Source organism: Ictidomys tridecemlineatus, chromosome 11 (assembly GCF_052094955.1).
Source record: "Ictidomys tridecemlineatus isolate mIctTri1 chromosome 11, mIctTri1.hap1, whole genome shotgun sequence".
NCBI lineage: Eukaryota > Metazoa > Chordata > Mammalia > Rodentia > Sciuridae > Ictidomys > Ictidomys tridecemlineatus.
In genome coordinates this window covers 74,345,184-74,368,627 of record NC_135487.1, presented here as the reverse complement: position 1 = coordinate 74,368,627, position 23,444 = coordinate 74,345,184, and the positions used below count along the sequence as shown (strand labels likewise).

General features: G+C 32.4%; 1 protein-coding gene across 18 annotated transcripts in view; it reads left to right on the top strand.

The window, feature by feature from the left end:
• Znf644 (zinc finger protein 644) overlaps positions 1-23,444 on the top strand; it is a 169,595-nt gene that overhangs the window by 64,795 nt on the left and 81,356 nt on the right. For 10 of the 18 annotated variants that reach the window (XR_013427897.1, XM_078026704.1, XM_078026702.1 and 7 more), the window contains 3 exons: positions 12,690-15,724; positions 15,902-16,507; positions 18,394-18,516. The exons of 5 other annotated variants lie outside the window; for them this stretch is intronic. Coding sequence is in view for 11 of the 13 variants with exons in the window: in XM_078026702.1 (XP_077882828.1) it covers positions 12,690-15,724; positions 15,902-16,507; positions 18,394-18,516 (3,764 nt within the window). In the remaining 2 variants the exon portion in view is untranslated. The remainder of the gene's footprint in view (positions 1-12,689; positions 15,725-15,901; positions 16,508-18,393; positions 18,517-23,444) is intronic. 3 more of the 18 variants (XR_005735290.2, XM_021728030.3, XM_021728031.3) reach the window with 1 other exon arrangement.

Below are 23,444 nucleotides of genomic sequence, written 5' to 3'. Positions count from 1 at the left end.
AGGTAGACATGCAAATTGCTACAAAACTGGAAAAATGATTTCAAAGCATATTTTAAACTAAAATATACTATAAGGCTATCTTTATAAGGATATTTATTGTAGCATGTGTATAGTATAGTTTCATTTCTCTAAAGATAAACACAAATACATATGTTTACATGTTTGAATGAGAAAGAGTAGAAGATTCGCCAGACTAATAACATTGGTAACTGAAGTGGAAGATAGTCTGGAGAATATGGAGATGACAAAAAATATATTCTACTTTTATAAATTTTTCAGGCAATATTTAAAAAAAGTTTTTTTCTTCAAAAATTTCAAGATGAATTTGTATTCTTATTCCTTTGTAGGTGGTTTGAGTTTGTTTGTTTTCCCAAAATGTATAGAATTTTTCCTTTCATTTTTATAGTTCTGAAATTTCCCTAGACCTCCTAATATGGAGATTTCTATGTTTCTTGAGCTTTTACACTTTTTTTCTATTGTGTCTTCTCCATACTCCTATTCCGTAATTCTCATACTCCATGTAATTTGTGGATCTATTCTCTATGTCTCTTATATTTTTGCTTACTGTTTAACCTTTTTCTGTTTAAAAAAGCTGTTCTGAAAGAATGTTTCAGTTCATTTCAGCTACATCCACTCTGCTCTTCTTCCTTCGTTGTTGTTATTATTGTTGTTAGTAAATTTTCATTTTAAGGTGCTTGTTAGCCTCTTCTCAAAAGCAGATTATTTCTTTATTTAAAATACACCAGCCATCAGGGTAGCACATACTTGCAATCCCAGCAATTTGGAAGGCTGAGGCAAGATTACAAATTCAAGGCTAAGCTTCAGCAATTTAGGCAGATTCTCAGAAACTTAGTGAGTACCCTGTCTCAAAATAAAAACTAAAAAAGTCTGGGGATGTAACTCATTGAAGTTCACCTGGTTCAATACCCAGTGCCAAAAAATTAATAAAGAAACCCACCAATTTATATCTGAGGCTATTAAATGCATGTACTTCTAAAGTTCTTCTAGTGATTAATTAATCTTACTTTTTTTACACATTTAAATTTTTGTATTTCAGTTGCTATTTGGAATTGACAAAAGTATAACCTCATTGGTGTAAAATAATAAAAGCACTCTTAGTGTACTAACTTAACCATTTTTCAGATCCTTCTCAACCTTTTTGAAAAATTTTTGAGATGGTAGAGGTTTTTGTATGCTCTCACTCTTGAAGATTATTGGTTTCCATATATTATTCAAAAATCAAAATAATAATTAATCCAAACTTTGAAGTTATTAATTTTTTTGACTTTATAGTCTTCATGATGAAAAATCTAATGCTGTTTTGATTTATATCCTTTTGTATAAAACCTGCTTTTAGTTTTCCTTCTTTTTTGGGTGTGTGTGTGGGGGGGGTTGGTTTTATTTTAGATTGACATCTCTGTTCTTTCCAGGAATCCTTGATTTTATCTGTACTAGATTGTGGCTTTATCTGACATGGTATATCTTTCTCTTATAGTCCATCTGCTTTCATTTTCTTTCTTTTTTTTTTTTTTTGAAAAGAAGAAATACAAATAGCCAGCAAATATATTTTAAAAGGTTCAACATCCTTAGCATTTAGGGAAATACAAATCAAAACTTCACTAAGATTTCATCTCATTTGGGTTAGAATGGCAGTCATCAAGAATACAAACAATAATAAATGCTGGAGAGGATTTGGGGGAAAACTGTTTATAGGATTATAAATTAGTACAGTGAAATTACCATATGACCCAGTTATACAACTCCTCAGTATTAATCCTAAAGAATTAAAGTCATCCATCATACTACAGTAACACATGCATACCCATGTTTATAGCAGCACAATTCACAGTAGTCAAACTATGGAACCAGCCTCAGTGTTCATCAATAGATAAGTCATCTTCTTACAATTTAATCACAAGGGAAGTTGAAATTCATATTCTTGATGGACTCTAGGGAATAAAATTTTTAAATCTTAAGTGGCTAATTCATGTTATTTTCCTTTGAGTTCAAAGGTCCCCTTAGAGCTTACTGACTGTTATTTCACTGAAACCCTGCTTTATTCCATAAGAGTTATTGTTCTGATCCTATGTCTCTTTAGCTTCTATTTATCCTGTTTATTATACCCTGGAAGTAGTTAAGATCCATGTAGCTTCTCCCAGAATAAATTCTCTTCTAGGAATGATCTTTACCTAGTCATCCAGCATATTTCTAGGGAGCTATATCTCTAGGTCTTAGCCTCCGCAATGAGTAGTACACAAATCATTGTCATTGTTTTATAAATGAAACATGTTAATGGTAGGTGTGTCATAGGGAATTAGCACTTTATGAGTAATTACTAAGTGCCAGATCCAGTGCTATGTTTTATGTGTATTGTCTTATTTAATTCTCAAAATTTTGTAAGAGGTTTCATCCCTCTTTTACTGATGAAGTGACTGAAATTAGAGTAACTCTGCTCTAAGGTAGATGTTGCAGAGGCATTTTTTCAAACTCAGTCCTGGTTGCCTCAGTCTCCAAAGGAGTGGTTTTCTTGACACTGCACTATAAAATTTAGCTAAAGTCCTTTCTCTTCTGTGAGACTTTTTTTGGCCATGGTATTTTATAGGGCCTTCTACTTTTGAATAGAGTATATAATCTGTATTACTGGTGGCATAATGTATTGGTTTTTGTTGTTGTTCTTTTTAGTCATACATGACAGTGGAATATATTTTGACACATCTATACAAATATGGAGTACATCTTATTCTAATTAGGATCCTAGTCTTGTGGTTGTACATGATGTGAAGATTCACTGAGGTGTATTCAAATATGTACATAGGAAAGTTAAGTCAGATTTATTCCAGTTTCTATTCCTATTCCTGTCTGCCCTTTGATGGCAGTTTTCTGTACATGTGTGACCTCTATAGGCTTCCCCAGTTAGGTAGCAGTACAGTTGAAAAAAGGAAAACAAAAAACCAGCAGTACCTACTGATATTAATATTAACAATAATTTAAAAATTTCCCGGAAACATCAGTTATGTGTATGATTTATCCATCCTTTATAAAATAATAATGTCATATTAATCATATTTTGGTTTCAGAGATTAGATAAGTTGGAAATCATGTACTTGCTAAATCTCTTGTGATTGAAAATTCCCATTCTTCACCTTGCTTTTATTCTTCCTTCATGTGGGTAGACCTGAAGGAAATTCTTTTAAATTGTCATCATTTGAATAGAACTATACATTTGATTAATAAGAATATGTGTTTGCTAAATACTACACAGTTTTCTATAAGATTTTAGTGAGTTTCTGTAATTACTGAAGTTTACAACAAATGTCTCTTCTACATCTTATAACTGAAACTCAAGAACTGAGCATGCAGTAAGTAAAAACTTGTTAGCAGCTCTAATGTAAGTCAAAAGAGTAGTAATAGCCAGTTGGTGATTTACCTGATTTACCATCACAAAAATACAATATTTTCTTTTTCTCTCTCTATGAGAGAGAAGCATATTAATATTCTTGAGAGAAAGTAAATTTTTTGTGTTTGAATTTCTACTATTCTAAATTATGATAGTTGTAGAGTAGGGACTACCTTGGTCTATTTTTCTTAAAAGCTGATTGAATTTTTAAGACTGATTTCAGAAAACTAAAAAGGTAAATTGAATAAATGATAATCTTAATAAGCATTCACATTTAATAAAAATATTATTTAGTGGAAAGAAAAACTTCTGTCTTTTCTAGTTTTCAAAGAGAATTTCACTTTCCTATCTGAATATATATATAAATAAATTTGAATTTCTGTGGTAGAGTTTAAGTTTATGTAATACAGATGAAAGGTTAGGTACTCATTACAGATTATTATAGAATTAAAGATTTTTTTCAACAATCTGAACCTTCCCTTTCAATAAAATTAAATTGAAAATTAGTATAATAATTAATTCGGTGGCTGTCAGAATGTTCTGCTTCCCATTAGAATATGAACAGCTTTGTTTGCTTGTTTTCCTTTTGTTTTTATAGGGATTGAACTCAGGGCCACTTAACCACTGAACCATAATCCCCAGCCCTGTTTTGTATTTTATTTAGAGACAGGGTCTCACTAAGTTGCTTAGTGCCTCAATTTTGCTGAGTCTAGCTTGGAACTCACAATCCTCCTGCTTCAGCCTCCCTAGCCACTACAATACAGGTGTGGGCCACTGCACCTGGCAACAACTTTGTATTTTCTTAATATGATTAATAATGTGGTGAAGGAAATGAATTAATAGAATTTTATGAGAATTATACTTGATTACAATCTACAAAACTTTTAAAAATATATAGTTATTTACATGAAATTTTCAGTTTGTTGTTGATAAATTGTTTATTAGAAAGAATCTAGCATACATTTGTTATATTCAAGTCATTAAGCTAGACATACAGTACTTCCTGATAAATGTTCTGTTCTGTTGGTCACCTTTTCCAGCAAATGAGTAGTTTTTCATCTATTCTAACAGTTTCTTAGGGCACAAATAATTTCTTAAGCTATTGTCAGAAATTCTTTTGAAGTCACAGTTTTGGCATTTATAGTCATGACATTGATTTTTTTTTTTGATGTTGGGGGGGGGAGAACCAGGGGAGCATGACAATAATTTTGATGTGTATATTCTAATGAGCCTTGAACCTGTGGAATCTACATGGGGACAGAAGTTTCATTGGCAATACTTTGAACATTCTTAGTTTTTAAATTCTTGAAACACATTCTTAATTTTTTTAAAATAAACATTAGGCAAATAGACATCTGACACATACTGATTTTACACTCAAAAACACTGTCATGTTTCTATGCTTTTTGATTATTACCACATATGTAGGCACAATAATTTTTAATGGTGTAATCCTCTTTGCCCTTGGAAATTATTTGTTTTCAAGCAGTTCATTCATATGTGTATATAATAATTATCTCACCACTTTGAATATTTATTACCTCTCTTTTTACTATGTTTTGTCTTCCTAGGACTTTTGACTACACTTTTTTGTACATACTAGACAGACATATGGTTTAGTATTTATAACATATCCCCAAACTGAACATAAATAGCAAACCCATCATAGACTGACAAATGCCAAAAGACCCAAAGCAAAATAACAATTTATGTCAGTTAATACTTTGTTGGTGGGGGACAAAGCTGACACACTACCTCTAAAGTGTAGATTGGTCCTTTGAAAGTGTTTTTTTTTAAAAAAAAAAAAAAAAAAAAAACAAAGATTGTATCCAGGGGCACTTAATCAATGTGCCACATCCCCAGACCTTTTAGTATTTTATTTGGAGACAGGGTCTCACTGAGTTACTTAAAGCCTTGCTAAGTTTCTGAGGCTAGCTTTGAACTTGAGATTCTCCTTCCTCAGCCTCCTGAGCAGCTGGGATTTCAGGCATGCTTCACAGTGCCCTGCTCCTTTGAAAGTTTTAAAGTTAAAAGATTTGTATAGATATTTTAACAGTAAACAGATCCATGTTAATTCTACAAGTATAGTAAAGAGTTTGGTCATTGTGAAAAACATGTTATTAGTCTTTTTAATTTAAGCATGAATTGTTCTTGTTGAAGCATATGTCACTCATCCTATCAAAGGTAAAATCATTGCTTGCATTGCTCTGACTGTATGAAAGCATGAACAACACAGTAAGCATTTGTTCCATGCTTAGTAAGACTTAGCATTCTCCCTTGGTTACAACTTTTTATTGCCTTACCTCTTCCATTTTCAGAATTCATTGTTGGAATATTAACTTTTGATTAGTGAACATCCATTTGTCTTTTTACAACTATAGATTGTCATTGTTATTTAATTTTGCTAAATTAAGTTTGTAGCATAGCTCTGTCCCCCACCTCATCATCCTTGCAATTACTTTTATAAAGTTTACCATATGGCAGCAGAATTCTTAAGATGTCCTTCTATGTTTAGTATTAGTATACTTTTCAGTAAAAATTTTCTTGTGTTATTAGTATCTTACTATTTTTAACAGCTTTCTATTGAATGATGAAGGTGGTACATGGGATCAGGAACAGAACCTGAAATCAGTAATTTTATTGTAAATTGGTGATACATAATAAAATCACATATATTGTTTGTAATGGCAGCACCACATGCTATGGGCAGTAAAATTGTGTGCCCAATGTATTTTATTTTTCTGTTTGTAATTTCTATCCTTCAGACTCAGTCACTCTTTCTTTTGTATTGCCAGTGGAAATATGCATTGGGTATAATAGTTTTCATGATACAGATACTTCCGTGGCTTCAGTGTGTTAGTCATTTAATGGTGTATTTTCATTGCTCAGAAATCAACCAAAGTATGAATGTTTATCTGTTACTATACACACGATGTGTATATTTATAGGAATCACTGAAAGCTGTCTGAATATGTAATAATGCTTAAATGTTGAGGAATCAGATTTCTTTTTTTTTTCATAGAGGTCAGACAGCTTTATTTTTTTTTTACTTTTTTTTCATTTCTTTTTTTAATTTTTTATTGGTTATTCAAAACATTACAAAGATTGCAGAATCACATCGGTTACACATCCACATTTTTACATAATGCCATAATAGTAACTGTTGTATTCTGCTACCTTTCCTATCCTCTACTATCCCCCCTCCCCTCCCCTCCCATCTTCTCTCTCTACCCCATCTACTGTAATTCATTTCTCTCCTTATTTTTTTCCCCTTCCCCTCACAACCTCTTATATGTAATTTTGTATAACAATGAGGGCAGATTTATTTTTCAGTGGTCCTTTTCACCTTTGTCTGGTTCTTGCTTTCTGCATCTACTGTCAAAAAGAATAATGAAGCTTAACACTTCTTCAACATGTCTTGTAGTCCTACAAGCAAAACAAAATACAAATTTCCCCTCTTTCTCATTGCAAACTGAAAGGTTAATGTGAAGCTTCTCATTTAGTACACTTACCTGGTTGGAAGTGTCATCATGATTTTCCTTTTTCTAACTCTTAACAATTATATATGTTAAGTATACTTGCCAGAGACATTACAGGGCAGTATTTGTTTTAAAAACATCCATGCCCTACTGATATGTATAACTAAAAAGAACAAATAAAAAATTTTAAAAATCCCTGCCATAGAAAATGTTAAATTCTTTTTTATCATTTTATTTTTCTTACTTGCTGAGTGTTTATTTGCATGATACTTTGCGAATTATCAAAATATAACTTTGTCTTTGAAAACATTAACAATATTAATACAGTTGATTGTTATAAAGGGTTGCAATTCTGCATACATCTCTATAAACCTGTTGTGCTGTAAGGTGATAGACTAGATCTACCAGACTGCAAGCCAGTTCATTAAAAGAATACTATAGTTTTTCCTTTAAAAACTATTTTTGTAACCTTACAAGGTAAAGATTTACAGGATGTGTAAAGATTTACTGGATCTTACTTTCTTTTTTAAAAAATACAGTTACATCATATACAAGCATTCTGTGCTTTGCTAGCAATTTGAAAAGTCTCCATTTAGGGCTAAATATAATTTTTAACTCACCATCTCCATTCCCCAAATATATGCAAGGACCTTAAAATTTTATGAATGGATGAATAAAGTCAATTAACATGATATATATTTGTAAACAGCCTTATGTACATTTCTCAACAGTCCTTTAAAGGCAAACTTGTGGCCACATGTATGTCTATAATTAAAATTGTTTTGTAATCCTTTTAAGAAAAAGAATCAATTAGCTGGACGTGGTCGCACATAACACATACCTGTAATCCCAGCAACTTGGGAGGCTGAGGCAGGAGGATCACAAGTTTGAGGCCAGCCTCAGGAACTTAGTGAAACCCTTTCCAACTTGGCAAGACCCTGACTCAAAAAAAAAATTAAAAAGGACTGTGGATGTACTCCCCCTCCCCCCCAAAGTCAATAGATTACAAATTAACTTTAAAGGATTATTTCAGGTTATTGTGAATTTAATTTGTTTACGGTCCTGTGGTTTAATTCTCACTCCAGTTCTTGAGTCATTATTTCAAGCAATGATTAAATGCTAGAAATCTTTGATATATATTAAAAGGGACTGGGGATATAATTCAGTTGGTAGAGTGCTTTTCTTTCATGTGCAAGGCCCTGGGTTCAATCCCCAGCACCACTAAATAAATAAATAGGGACCTTAGAAATCATTTTATTAATCTCCAACCTCATAGTCCACTCTACAGTGTTCCTAACTTTACCTGCTGAACCATTCTGATTCACTATTGTGTTAGGCAGCCCTTTGCAATGGTGAGGGGTTCCCGTTTCTAGTTTTTCTTGGACTCGAAATGAAAATCATATCTTTATGACTTGCTTTCTATAGGACAGACATTCAGACATTTGAAGATTGTTTGTTATATGGGCTAATTGTTAAGAGTCAGCATACTCATTTGTCTCTTCATTTTATTATATGATAGGGTTTTCGAAATCAGCTTCATCCTGGATATATCCTTATAAATGTTCTGTGTGTTTTTATTTCAGTGTGACATGCAGAATAGGATACTGCCTATACGTGATATGATTATATAGTGTACTGTCTTCTCTTTTCAGTGAGATTTAGCTGTGTGTTTTTGTACATTGTGTTAATAGTATATTTAGGCTTAACTACCAAAGTAATTTAAATGTAATTACTTAATATTGGTTTGCAATTACAATGACAGTTATGAAGTTCTTTTTTTGACCCAATCTCATATTACTAACTGGAGTTGTCATGTGTTCTTAAGGATAATTTAAATGAATATAGCATTTGTGAAAACCTGACAGATCCTAACTATAACTCAGCTAGTGGGCAGCATTATAATTTACTTGCAGCTATGTAATATTGTTATTAGTGAACTGAAGTAGAATGAGGGCAGATTGCACTGAATTTTATGTGAAATTATACTCTATGACAAAGGTTGGCATTATGTAATAAGTACTCACAAAATGTTAACCTGCTTGCAACAAATACAATTAATAATGTACATAAAAGAATGAAATTAAGCTAATTTTCTGTAAAAAAAGAATTATTCATGAACAGAAAGTGGACAGCATAGATTTGATGACAGGAAGGTTGTATCTAATCTGAATTACTGAGTGACCTAGGAAGCTTGCTCAGAGGGATTACAGAATAATTATGTTAATATGCAATTATCACCTCATTTCTTCTGTAGTAACCTCAAGATGTAGTGTAGTGATGGTGTTATAGCAAGTGCTGATAGTTTGCAAAAATACTGATGTTTGAGATTTCTGAGACAATAAGTCTAGCTTGAGGCATATAAGTGATGATCTGTCATCTTTAAGACAGATCTGACCTTTGTACTTTTTTTTTTTTTTAAATGCTCACAGTATATAACCAGAGGCAGTTATAACTGTAGAACTCATTATGATTTTCTGGATACTGAAAATATGTTTTATGTAGATTTTAAATTCCCATTTGTGGCTGTTTAAAAATATGAATTTTTAAAAGAACATTTTTAAATTCAAGTAAAACAAAAATTTTATAATTATTTCATTATAAGAGGAAGGATTTAGTAATGGTATCTAAACATTATTTTAAAAGATCCTAAGTGATACAGCAAATTGAATGTGTTGAGTTGGAATTTAGGGGGGGGGTCTAAGCAATAAAACAGATTATTTTTAATCATTAGCTTCCCTTTTTTAAAACTTAATGAAAAATAACTATCTTAAAACATATCCCAACTTTGTTGTATAACAAACTGGTATTGATTACTCTGTTATGTATATTTGACTATATAAGCTGAAAAATGGGTTGAGACAATATAAAACTAATTTATAGGTCAAATGCTTTCTTACCGGTATGCTACATAATCCTCTGTGAGTAGGGAGGTAAATGTCAAGCTTCTAGATTATTCAGTGCAGAGTTTGATGATCTATTATTTTTCATTGTATCTCAATGTAATATCTGATACTATTATTAAGAACAAGTACATTTGTAACATTTTATAGTTAGAATATATTCTGAAAATTAAACTAGGAAATTTTTAATTGTTTCTAATACCAAGTCATTTTCTTAAAGCATATTTTCTAACAGATGCAATACATTGTTGGTATTAATGTGCTGCATTGTCACTTACCTAAAAAGATCTAACTACTTTCAGTAGAAGTAATTATTAATTTGTGGGCAACTATGCCATATTTCTTTATGTGCACATTTTTTTCCTGTGGTTTTGAGCAGAACATTTTGATGTCTTTAGAATGTGAACTTATGAAAAGCTCTTGTAAAGCCCTTATTCTGGTAATGAGGTTGCAGTCTCCAAGCCGACATGATATTCTCATAGTTTGTCACCCTGCTGTTCAGGGGGTACCAATGAAGTTGCTTTAAATGGGAAGCGTCTGTTCCATCTCTGAACCTCTAACACCAGAACAGATGGGTAGAACATAGAACATGGAAGGTTTTACCTCTGAGGTGGTAACAGTGAAGCCACTCATTAACACTGAATTTACCACTTCGTTAGCAACGTTGCTTCCTGTTGAGAAAAGCTAATATAGGCTTTCAAATTGACTGAGCATATATTTGTCTACCTCTGTGATTATAATAAAGAGGAACAGAAATTTAAGACTAGTTTTTTAAAAAACTGTCATTAATTTTAGATTTTTGAGATTATTACTATGGAGGCATTTTACTTTTTCTATCTTATGTAATGAGAAATATCAAGAATGGGTAATAGCGTAGCATCAAAGCTTGCTTTTCTTTTCATTGACATTTGCACACTAGTTCTAACACATGTTTATGTGCTGCCCATTTTTAACTTCTGTGTTTGTGATGTAGAGTCTCCTGCTGGGTGCTGCATTAGCACCATTTTGGGGTGATATCATTGAATATGATCTTACTGGAAGTCTATTTTTATTACTGTGAAAGTTTACCAATCTTAAAAGCAGAATTTTAAAACCTAAGAGGTGTGGAATAATGATTGTTGCTATACATAATGGCAAAAAAAAAGGACATTTGTAATTGTTGTAATATTTATTGCATTAAACATTTTTTGGAAAGAATAAGATCATAGTTATGAGTGCTTGTTCTGCGTTATGAAATATGAAAAATGTTATTAGAAACCTTTTATTATTGAATCAGATTTAGTGTGTTACAAAGCATGAAATTTGTACCATAAAGGATAGTAGAAATATTGAAATTTATTTAGAATGTCTTCATTTTAAGTCCTGCTGTCTTAAAGTAGTATTATTAAAAGTAGTTTATATAAAAGTAGTTGATTAAAGTAGTAAATTATTACTTTTAATTAAATACTGTATTTCTAATATTAGAGCAGTACCTAACACTTAGTAAGTGCTCAGTAAATAAATCACACTTACTATGTATGATGCTTATGCCAGTACTTTAGTTAAACACCTTTGGTTGCCAGGTTTCGAGTTCTTTAAGTGGTACAGAAAAGATTATTGGGGGGCTTCGCTACAATTGCTTAATGAAGCCTTCAATCAGAACCATAATGCAGCTTGTCTTACTAGAATGAAGTATCCAAATTCTATAGAAACAAAACTAGTTTTATACTTTAAGAACTTTTACTTTGATTTTACAACCATCTTTATTCATTCAACAACTATGGCCCAAGCACCTATGCCATGTACAGCACGCTGGTTTGAGAAAAATGATGATGACAAGGTTGTTAGTCTCAAAGAGCTTCTATTCTTTCAAGAAGACAGCTATTCCAGTATATGTGGCTATTTCTAGGAGCAGGATAAAAACAAAGTGTCAGGGAACTCTTCATAATAGGACAGTAAATTCAGCCATGGTATGAATATCTCCCAAACATTCATTAGTCTCCTATTTAAAAAAAATACATATATCCTGCTATCTTAAAATGATTACCAGGTGATCAAAAATGGTTTTAAAAATTTTATCTGCATTTTATATAAAATAACCTAAAAATATATGCTTACGATGTTTCATTATCAAGCATTTTAGGCCACTGCATTAAACCATCAAATCATAAGTGGGATAACTGCTTTTAAAGAATGTCTAGAATTTGGGAGCTCAGGCATGAAATTTTAATGTAATCACTTCATTAATTTTAACTTACTAATTTAGTATTAAGTATAAACTGAATAAGGAATGAATGAAACCCTTTGAATAAAGCATTTTTACAGTTAGTAGAATTTTAGAACATTAAACATCTTAAGAACAAAGCATTCTTAAATATTTTAAAAATAAAAATTACTGTTTTATTCATGAGTCATTGATGTTGATAGTAAATATGTTCATTCAGATTTAGATCTTTAGTGAGTACTGTTTTGTTACCTTTCTCCAGGAATGAGCTTTTAAGTTTCAAAACTTATCTGCAGTATTTGACAATTCAGACTATTTTGTAGTATAGAATACTTGTTCTTAATCTACTTAGGTAATTTTGTTCTCATTAGCAATATGTGTTTGAGGTTTTGTTTTCATTCTGTAGTATATTCATTTATGTTGTGTGAGGGTATGTTGCATTTCCCTAGACATTCTGTATGCAGCATTGAATTACTGCCTAGCACAAACAACATTATTGAACTTTGAAATACATTTAAAATGTTTCAATTATTTGAAATGTTGCTACATTCTTATTAGGTTGTCAGTATAAAAAAGAATAGAAAAATTAGGATATCAGTATAAAGAATAGAAAATAAAGCTTATAACAATGTATACTTTCAACTCTCCATACATTCTAATAGTACTTTTTTTTTCCATGCAAATCTAAATTTTTGTTTTCCATTTTCTAGACTAAATGTGTTAAATGGGCTTGCCAACAATATGGATGATTTGAAGATAAACACCGATATTACTGGTGCTAAAGAAGAACTCCAAGATGACAACAATTTTATCTCAGAGAAAGAGAGTGGAGTTCATAAACCAAAAGATTGTCAAACAGCATTTCAGAAAAATAATACATTGACTCTGCCTGAAGAACTGTCAAAGGACAAATCTGAAAAAGCCTTAAGTGGAGGCCAGTCTACTCTATTCATACATGCTGGTGCTCCTGCTGTTTCTAGTGAAAACTTTACCTTACCTAAAGGAGCTACTGTTAATGGACCAGTTTCACACTCCTCCTTAACTAAGACTTCCAGTATGAATAAAGGCAGTGTTTCATTAACCACTGGACAGCCTGTGGATCAGCCAACAACAGAATCTTGTTCAACTTTGAAGGTAACAGCTGATCTTCAGCTGTCTACACCACAAAAAGCGAGTCAACATCAAGTTCTATTTTTGTTATCAGATGTAGCACATACTAAGAATCCAACCCATTCCATTAAAAAACTACCTACCTCTGCTTCAGTTGGTTGTGACATTCAAAATTCAGTAGGGAGTAGTATAAAGTCAGATAGCACTTTAATAAATCAAGTAGAGGTGGGCGAGAATAGTGAAGATATATTGGTAAAAGATGATTGTGTTAATACATTAACAGGAATTTCCTCAGGTACAGATGAGTATAGGTCAGAAAATGATGCAAACTGGGATCCCCAAAAAGAGTTTATTCAGTTTCTTATGACTAATGAAGAAACAGTGGATAAAGCTCCAGTTCACTCTAAAGTAGGTCTAGAAAAAAAGAGAAAGCGAAAAATGGATGTAAGCAAAATAACTCGTTATACAGAAGATTGCTTTAGTGATTCCAATTGTGTACCCAGTAAATCAAAAATGCTAGAAGTTGACTTTCTGGAACAGAATGAAGAGGTACAAGCAATAGACTCACAGAAATACACATTATCAAAAGTGAAGCCTGAATCAACTGATGAAGATTTGGAATCTGTAGATGCTTTTCAACATCTAATTTATAACCCAGATAAATGTGGAGAAGACAGTTCACCTGTTCATACTAGCACTTTTATTTCAAATACCTTAAAAAAGAAATGTGAAGAGAGTGATTCTGAGTCACCTGCTACTTTTAGTACTGAAGAGCCATCATTCTACCCCTGTACAAAGTGCAATGTGAATTTTAGGGAGAAAAAGCACCTCCACAGGCATATGATGTATCATTTAGATGGGAATAGTCACTTTCGCCATCTTAATGTCCCAAGGCCATATGCTTGTCGAGAATGTGGACGGACATTTCGAGATCGCAATTCACTTCTAAAACACATGATTATTCACCAAGAAAGAAGACAAAAGTTGATGGAAGAAATTCGTGAATTGAAAGAACTTCAGGATGAAGGAAGAAGTGCACGATTACAATGTCCTCAGTGTGTGTTTGGTACCAATTGCCCTAAAACATTCGTGCAGCATGCTAAAACCCACGAAAAAGATAAAAGGTACTATTGCTGTGAAGAGTGTAACTTCATGGCAGTAACAGAAAATGAATTGGAATGTCACAGAGGCATTGCCCATGGAGCAGTAGTAAAATGCCCAATAGTGAATTCTGACGTAGCTCAGAGGAAAACACAAAAAAAGACTTTTATGAAGGACTCTGTTACAGGATCATCCAAAAAATCATCTACATACATATGTAAGATGTGTCCTTTTACCACTTCAGCTAGAAGTATTTTAAAAAAGCACATGGAATACTTGCATTCCTCATCATCTGTTGATTCATTTGGTAGTCCTCTTGGACTTGATAAAAGAAAAAGTGACATTCTTGAAGAACCCATAGATATCAGTAGCACTAAACCATTAATTAAACAACAGTCAACCACATTTCCAAAGAACTCTGCTTTAAAACAAGACGTAAAACGAACATTTGGATCAAGTTCACAATCAAGTAATTTTTCAAAATTCCATAAGCGGCCACATAGAATACAGAAAGCTCGGAAAAGCATTGCCCAATCAGGTGTAAACATGTGCAGTCAAAACAACCCTCCTCACAAGACTGGAACAATTAAAAGCAGCATTGACCAAAAACCTAAGTATCTTCATCAAGCAACTAAAGAAAAATCTAATGCCAAGGCAAATAGCAACTATTTACATAGACACAAATATGAAAACTACAGGATGATCAAAAAATCAGGTGAATCATATCCTCTCCATTTCAAAAAAGAAGTTAGTTCACTAAATTCTTTACATCTGTATTCATCATCAAGTAATTCTCACAATAGTTTTATTTCAGATCCTCATAACCCAGACAACAAAAGGCCGGAAAGCTTCAAAGACCACAGGCGTGTAGCTGTAAAACGTGTAGTTAAGGAATCTAAGAAGGAAGGTTCTGTTGAAGGAGAAGACTTGGATAGCTATCCTGATTTCTTACATAAAATGACTGTTGTTGTTTTGCAAAAACTTAATTCTGCTGAAAAGAAAGATAGTTATGAAACAGAAGATGATAGTTCCTGGGATAATGTTGAGCTAGGCGACTACACTACACAGGCCATAGAAGATGAAACCTATAATGATCTTAATCAAGAACATGTAAACTTATTCCCTCTATTTAAAAGCAAGGTGGAAGGTCAGGAACCTGGAGAAAATCCTACCCTTAGTTATGATCAAAATGATGGCTTTTATTTTGAATATTATGAAGATGCTGGAACTAACAACTTTTTACATGAGATACATGATCCTCAGCAATTAGAAAATGCAGAAACTTCATTGTCAAAGCATAGTTCCGTTTTTCATTGGACTGATTTGTCTCTTGAAAAGAAATCGTGTCCTTATTGCCCAGCAACTTTTGAAACAGGTGTTGGGTTGTCAAATCATGTCCGGGGACATCTTCACAGAGCAGGATTAAGCTATGAAGCGCGTCATGTAGTATCACCAGAACAAATAGCCACAAGTGACAAAATGCAACATTTCAAAAGAACTGGCACAGGGACACCTGTTAAGCGAGTTAGAAAAGGTAAGTTTTCATGTGGTTAATTTGGGCTAATGTATCTGTATTCAAATTCAGAGGATTTGAATTTTTTTTCTGGATTTGGTCTTTATTATAATTACAATTTTATATTTCAGAGGTAAATCACCTTAGAGTGGTCCATTTAAAAAAAATTCTGATATTACTCTTAAAAATTTTTTTTAGCTATAGAGAAATCTGAAACCACTTCTGAACACACTTGTCAGCTTTGTGGTGGTTGGTTTGATACTAAAATTGGATTATCAAATCACGTTAGAGGCCACCTGAAAAGACTTGGAAAGACCAAATGGGATGCTCATAAATCTCCAATCTGTGTTCTGAATGAAATGATGCAAAATGAAGAAAAATATGAAAAAATCCTAAAGGCATTGAACAATCGTCGTATTATTCCCAGACCATTTGTAGCTCAAAAACTTGCATCAGGTGATGACTTTCTATCTCAAAATGTTATACCTCTCGAAGCGTACCGTAATGGCCTAAAGACTGAAGCACTGTCAGTGTCGGCATCTGAGGAAGAAGGGCTGAATTTCTTAAATGATTATGATGAAACAAAACCTGAACTGCCCAGTGGAAAAAAGAATCAGTCTCTTACACTGATAGAACTTCTCAAAAATAAAAGGATGGGAGAAGAAAGAAATTCTGCTATTTCTCCTCAAAAGGTCCATAGTCAGACAGCAAGAAAGAGATTTGTTCAGAAATGTGTTCTTCCATTAAATGAAGACAGTCCATTGATGTATCAGCCACAAAAAATGGACTTGACTATGCACTCAGGTAAGAGGAAATTCATGAGTATCTTTTTAATTTTAACACAGTTCAGTTGTGCTTTCTGTAATGGAATATTTGTGGAAAATACTTTCTCAGAATCTTCTTATTTAAGCTGCTTTTTTTGCAGAACAGATTGATTATTCTACTGTCATTTCTGTGTAACTCATCAATTGATGCTCATCAGCACTGAGTTGTGCCTCATTTCTTGGTCTGAATGTAAGGTGAGAACAAATGCAAAAGAAAACCACACCTCCCCCCCCAAAAAAAAGCTGATCTGTAAAACTAAAATTGTTATGGATGAAGGATGGTTATGGATGGAAATTTCATGTTGTTCAAAAGCATAGTATTACTAAAAAGGCAAACTTTTGTCATATTTTTGCCTGTGTTTTAAAGTGATGTGTTTTCAAGATTTAGCTATTGGTTTTCCCTCTGCTCAGGTAAAAACAAAACAAAATGGTCTCTATAAACTAAATGGATTGGTGTCTGTGGTATGTTGTGATTAACCTAAAGAAGCGCTCCCTCCCTCTCCAATTCTTCATTGTATTGTGGGATAGTTTGGTTTTGGAGAACTATTGTGAGTATAAAACATGTTTGCTGGGCTTCTAGATTTTACAGTAGTTTTTTAAGGGAACAGACAGATGATTTAGCTTAGTGCTTGTGCACTAAACAGTTTTTCCCTTTTCAAGGAATATTTTGTGTGTATCAGCAAATAATGTGGCAGATAAAGTAGCCAAACTTCATTTGGTGTTGCAGGGTCTGATGTGTATGTTTAGACTAGAAGAATTTTAAGTCTCTTTATAAAGGTTTCCTTTGGAGGTTATGAGTGTTGAAGGTTTATATAGATTGGTCTTTTGATTTGAGGCCCAGGTAAAGTGTGTCTGAGGTAATTATATACTGTTGCTTTGTTTACTTTCCATGGACATTGTGATAACTCAAATATTTGTAATGCAGTTTTGATTTAAGGAAAGATTACTTGTATTTTAAGTGGTTTGAAAAGTGATTTCTCTGGTATGGACTTGTGGCAAATAGGGCTCTTTCTTTCATACAAAGATAGTCTTTCAAAGTCAGTAGCTTTCTGTTTTTTAGGAGAATAAAATGCAGGGAATAATATGCTTCATAGAAGTAAAGCACACTTGTGGCTATTATAGTAAGGTAGAAGAAACAATTGAAACGTGTTGGGGGAGTGAGGGTTGTTTGAGAAGTTCTGAATGTATTGTTTCAACATGTTTCTTTCCTGTGATGAGTAAGATGTTAGCTTGTTGATCATTTATTTAGCACAAAGATTGTAGTAAAAAACTTCAATTCATTAACTTTCATTATTGATTGCGCATTCAAAGTAATGAACATAAAATGCCCTGAATAAAATGTTGTGTCTAACAGCTGTTCAGTGGTGTGTTTTACCACCTTTTCTCCCAGCCTTCATCAGAAAGCCTAATTTAGTATGGAGCCTTTTACGGTTTTGTGGGTAAAACACTTTAATTACCACTTTGTCAACTAGACTTTTTAATTCTTTTTATTGGTAATGTTGTAAGCTTTGAAACTTCTCAACAGAACTGTGCTGTTCAAATCACAGAACTGTACTTTCGTAGGTTTAGGAAATGATCTGCGTAACACAGAAATCTGCAGGAAAGTAATAATAGGTGTTAAATTCAGAAGAGCTAAGAAGTTCAAGTCACTCCTCTTTCATCTTTCCAAGAGCATGGTTTGGCTCTAAATACTAACTACAAACTACTAATAGTTAACTTAATTCCCCCTTTTTATTTCACGTTTAAGCTAATTCATGAACGTTTTTTAAACCATCTTTATTGTGGTACTTTTCTACACACTTTTAAGCTAAGAAAATTTCACTTTTTGAAGTGAGAACTGGATTATAGTTTTCTTTTGAATGATAGGTATGCCTGTGAAGCTTAGAACATGTGTGCATTGCAATACGACGTTTACAAGTGCTGTTAGCCTGTCCAACCACTTACGCGCTTATGCACGAAAGAAGAGTGCTGGACTTTTGACTGGTACAGGTATGTTTGAACAGATATCACAGCAAGTCTGTTTGATACAAATACACTTTTTTTCCCCCCCCTCACCAGACTGGTGCTAATTCAGGCAATATTTATAGCTTTCTTTGGTAAGCAATAATTGAATCTGATACACATAAATTTCAGCAACTTGTAAACTTAGATATAATTTTAAACAAGTCATTCTTTTTCATTTGGATCATATTGACTTGATTTGTGGAAAAAAGTAACCAATTAGAGGCATGAAACTTTTGAGTCTACATTAATCCTATTGATTTTTATATTATACTATTTTTGATTTTTTAAATTTATTTTTATTAGTAGATTCTATTAAAACACCTCTTTGGTAAGAAAAATACACACACACAGGTTTGTCTTGGATAAATGCTTTATTAGAAAAGGAATTATAAAGAAAAGGAAATTATAATGGAATTTCAAATATGTAGAATTGATTAGAAACTAATGAGTTTTTATTAGTCTACAGATCAGATTTTTGAAGGGGCAATCCTTTATAATAGCCCAGTGTAAAAACTGAATAGATTTTACTTTTAATGCTCCTAAATAATATTTAGGGTTAGTAAATATAGACATACACATAAGTAATATAAAATGCACATTTCTGTGTTATTTTTGGTTGGCTAGCCCAGCCTTGCAGATAACCTCTTCATACTTCATGTTTGTGAAAATTTTGTTAGCTTACTCATATGTAATATGCTTCTTACACCCTATAAAATGCTTTGCTCTTTTATTTATATAGTCTTTCAGGCTACTGTGTGTCAGCAAATTCCAATTTTCTTTCACATCTTAAAATATAACCCCCCCCCATCTTTTTGGCCTAAAATTCTATTTCTAGTCTTATGTCTCTTGCTGTTTTTTATCACAATCTTCTGCTTTTTCTAGCTGTAGTTTTCCTAACCTTTTAGTTCTTCCTCATGTCCTATGACTTAACATCTAATACGTTCTTGCTGCCAGAGAAACTCTTGTATTCATACTGGCATCTTTTTCTTCTGCTTCTTTGCTTTATTCCTTGATTTGATACACAAATGACAAGAATAACTATCATTTATATTAAAAGGAGGGGAATTGTGAGTTTTATTTTATTGAATTCATGCTCCTATTGTGGGGTTATAAATTTTATATATCCCCACCTTCATCAGACTTGACAGTTGATTGCACACATTAAATGTAGAGGGCAATGAAAATAAGAGAAGATAGAAATGGGAAATAATCCCTAATATTATTATAGCCACCAATCTTTATTGAATATTTGCTGTATGTCAGGTACTGTTCTCTGACGTTTATATGGATGACATTTAGTAAGCAACCAGATGGATTGTAGGTATCATAATTTCATTTTACAGGAAATTAGGATTTGGAAAACTTCAACAATTTGAAGTTACATAGTTAATGAGTAGCAAAATTGAAAAACAAATCAAGATTGTCTTCCTTTAGATCTTTGTTATTAGTGATTATTCTCTGCCATATATAGGTGATCTTTTTCTTGAATTTCTAATTTTAGAATGAAACAATTGAAAAATTCTAAAATGAGGTTGGGTTTAAGGTGGAGAGCATTCTGGTGAAGACTGAGTCTAATTAGAAAAAACAGACCCCCAACATGGTTAGACCTAATTTAGACTTTGAAGGGCATATGAGGATGTATCAGTCTTGACTATTCAGACTGATTTTTGAAATTGGAAAAAAATGATTTTACCTCATCTGAAAATCTTTCAAAACATAGGACTAGTTAGTTGTTTATAAATAACTGATAATGACATTACCTTATATTTAAAAAAATTATCAAGGAGAAAAGTAATATCTAATGAATGGGAGTACAGACTAGGCTATTAAGAAAAAAATTACATATTGATTTTAAAATATCATTAATTAAATACTACTCCAAATGTAGTAAATATTAGAAGATAAAGTGTTGTTTGATGGTCTTACGCAGAAAGAAGGGAAATGAAAACCTGAATAAAGTTTAGGGTGGTATTTTCTACAACTAATACTTCTAAGAAACAAAAATTTGTTTCCTTTCCTTAGAAATTCTGAAACATTTTGTCCTGATATTTTAAATCTTCTTGACCAGTAGAGCTACATAGTTGTCTATGATGCTTATTCATGCCAACTAGGAAGTTTTTATTCAACTTATTAATGTTTTTTGTTTCCTAAATGGAGAATTTTATTTATAAACTGCATATATTTATTCTCTTTCTCGCATTATGACTGGTATAAAAAGCATTGATACCAACCTATTTTCCTAGAGGGTGCCACTGGGTTATTATAAAGAATTCATTAATTCATATGAGTATCAACTATCAGTTTTTCATAGATATGTATAGATACTATTTTGATGAATAAAATATCAATTCATTCTTATTAAACCTTATATTAATTCATCACAAAATTGAAACAATGGAAAAATAGGAATAAAACCTCCAAAAGAATGTCTAATATGTGAGTTCAAGCAGCCTTTATCCACATGGATCTTTAGTTGTATGGTCCATCCTTAAGGAACTCTTTGCTAGACATCTGTTTGGTCACTTGAGAAGCCACCAGTTCTTGTCCACTTCTGTGGGGACTGGTAGCCTCTTGAGGAATATTATCCCTCTGTTCCTTCTAATTGTACTTCTCCAAATATCCTTGAATAGACTGCAAAGGATACCCCTTTGCTTCCCCAAAATACCCTTTTACTGATATCAGATTATTCTAATATGACAGTTCTCAGTCCTTTTTATGAAAGCAAAGGGTTCCATCCCATAATACACGCTTATTTATATATATAAAATTTTTTTATATATAGGCTTTTCATATCATCTAAAGGTTGTCATATATGGATCATTCCTGTGGCAGAAAATTTAAAATAAAAATGAAGTAGAAAGAACACAGAACTGGGAAATAGGAGACCAGGGAGTCGTCATATTAGAAAATAATTAAGATATAAAAATTGCTTAACATCAAAGCTAATTCTGTTGTCACAAGTATAAATTAAAATGCACCCTCCCTAATGTTAATAAAAGGAACTGATGAAAAAAGTAGGAAAGCTTTAGAATTGAAAATACTAGGGTTAAACTGTCGAAAAATAAATAAATGTCATAGATTATGATTTTGCCCCAGAACTGATCCAGATTATTTTTATTAAGAGTTTCCATAAATTGCTTAACATGTTTTCTGGATTTTTAGTTATAGATAATTTATGAGGCTGTATTTTTGTGGGGGGTGGGTGCTGAGGGTTGAACTCTCAGGGCTTTGCATATGCTAGGCAAGCATTCTCCCACTGAATTATACCCCCTAGCACTGTTTTAATTTTTTAATGGATCTTTGTCTAAAGACACTAGTATCAAAGGGTTTACTTTATTTCATATTATAAATTCAAGGTGGATTTTACTTTTTCAAGAATTAATTCCAGTTAATATATATTATACTATTGGTAGTCTTTTTTGAGTTTTTAGTCTGTTTTTAGACTAATATTTTGCATATTCATAAATTTTTTCTGTTTAGAGTCTTATGAAAACATGATAGAGTTCATATTAAGTACTTTTGAACTTTTATTTTCACTGTTTGCTTTATGCTTAATAATATTTATTTGTTTTCTGAGGATGGAACCAAGTGGTTCTTTACCACTGAAGCACATCCCCAGCTTTTTTATTTTTTATTTTGAAATAGGGACTTGCTAAGTTCCTGAGGTTAATTCTCCTGTTTAAGCCTTCCATGTTGCTGGGATTATAGTTGTGCACCACCATGCTTGGCTAAGAACAGTATTAAGTTATTAATAAATTATACATACTGGTTTGACCTTGTCCTAGCTAAGTAACAGTTCCTTTTTCACTCTGATAAGTGTCCTGGATTAGATAATAATCTAATTTAATTTATTTATTATTAGATAATAATCTAATCTATTCTATGCTAACCTTGGATATTAAAATTGCCCAAACATTTAAAATTATTTAAGGTAAAGTTTATTCTACCAATCTAACCTGCAGTTGGAAACAAACAAACAAATCTGAGACCAAAGTAAGAATGAATTTCAACAGATAAGGAAAGGGAAGTAAACTGGAGTACAATGTTGTGAAACAAAATATATCTGCACAATGCATGGATGTTTGCATAATGCTGCTCACTGTTAACATAGCATTCGGTTATCTCTCGAAAAGAAGGAAGAATAAGAAAAGTGTTCTTCGGCATTTTTATTAGGGCTTTTTTTTAATCTCTATATCATATAAACTCACATTTATATACACATAATCCCTGTTTATTCATTCACTCACTTGAATTGTGTTACACTAATATTTTCTTTCATTAAAAATTAGTGGTAGTCATGACCCAATAAATTGTTGCTATCCATTGTCACTAACTCAGATGGAAAACCCTGCCCCAAGTGTCTGTCTTTGGAACCGGAACTGACTAGAACCAACAATAGTTGTATATTAGAAATTTTAACATCACTTCTATGGCAGCAGGTGAATTACCTTTTTCATTTTATTATTCTCATCTATAGCTCACATATTCTTAAAATCAAATGCTGACCTCTGAGATTTAAAATAAATCAGAACATTTTAATTACATATTTTTTAAAAAGCAAGGAAAATATCTTTATACACACCAAAAATATATTTGTGAAGGACTATATTTCATGATCTTCAGAACACTTTTTTTGTGACATTTTAGAAGTAAAGCACAATTTTTCTCATCTACAACAAGTAACTAAGCCATCATAGTTAAAGAAATGACTTTTCCCCAAGCATGATGACACACACCTGTAATCCCCAGTGACTGGGAAGGCTGAGGCAGGAGGTTCTGAAGTTTGAGGTCATTGGCAGCAATTTAGCAAAACCCTGTTTCAAAATAAAAAAGACTGGGAATGTAGCTTAGTGGCAAAGTACCCCTGGGATCAATCCTCAGTGCCACCAAAAAGCAAACAAATAAACCCACTT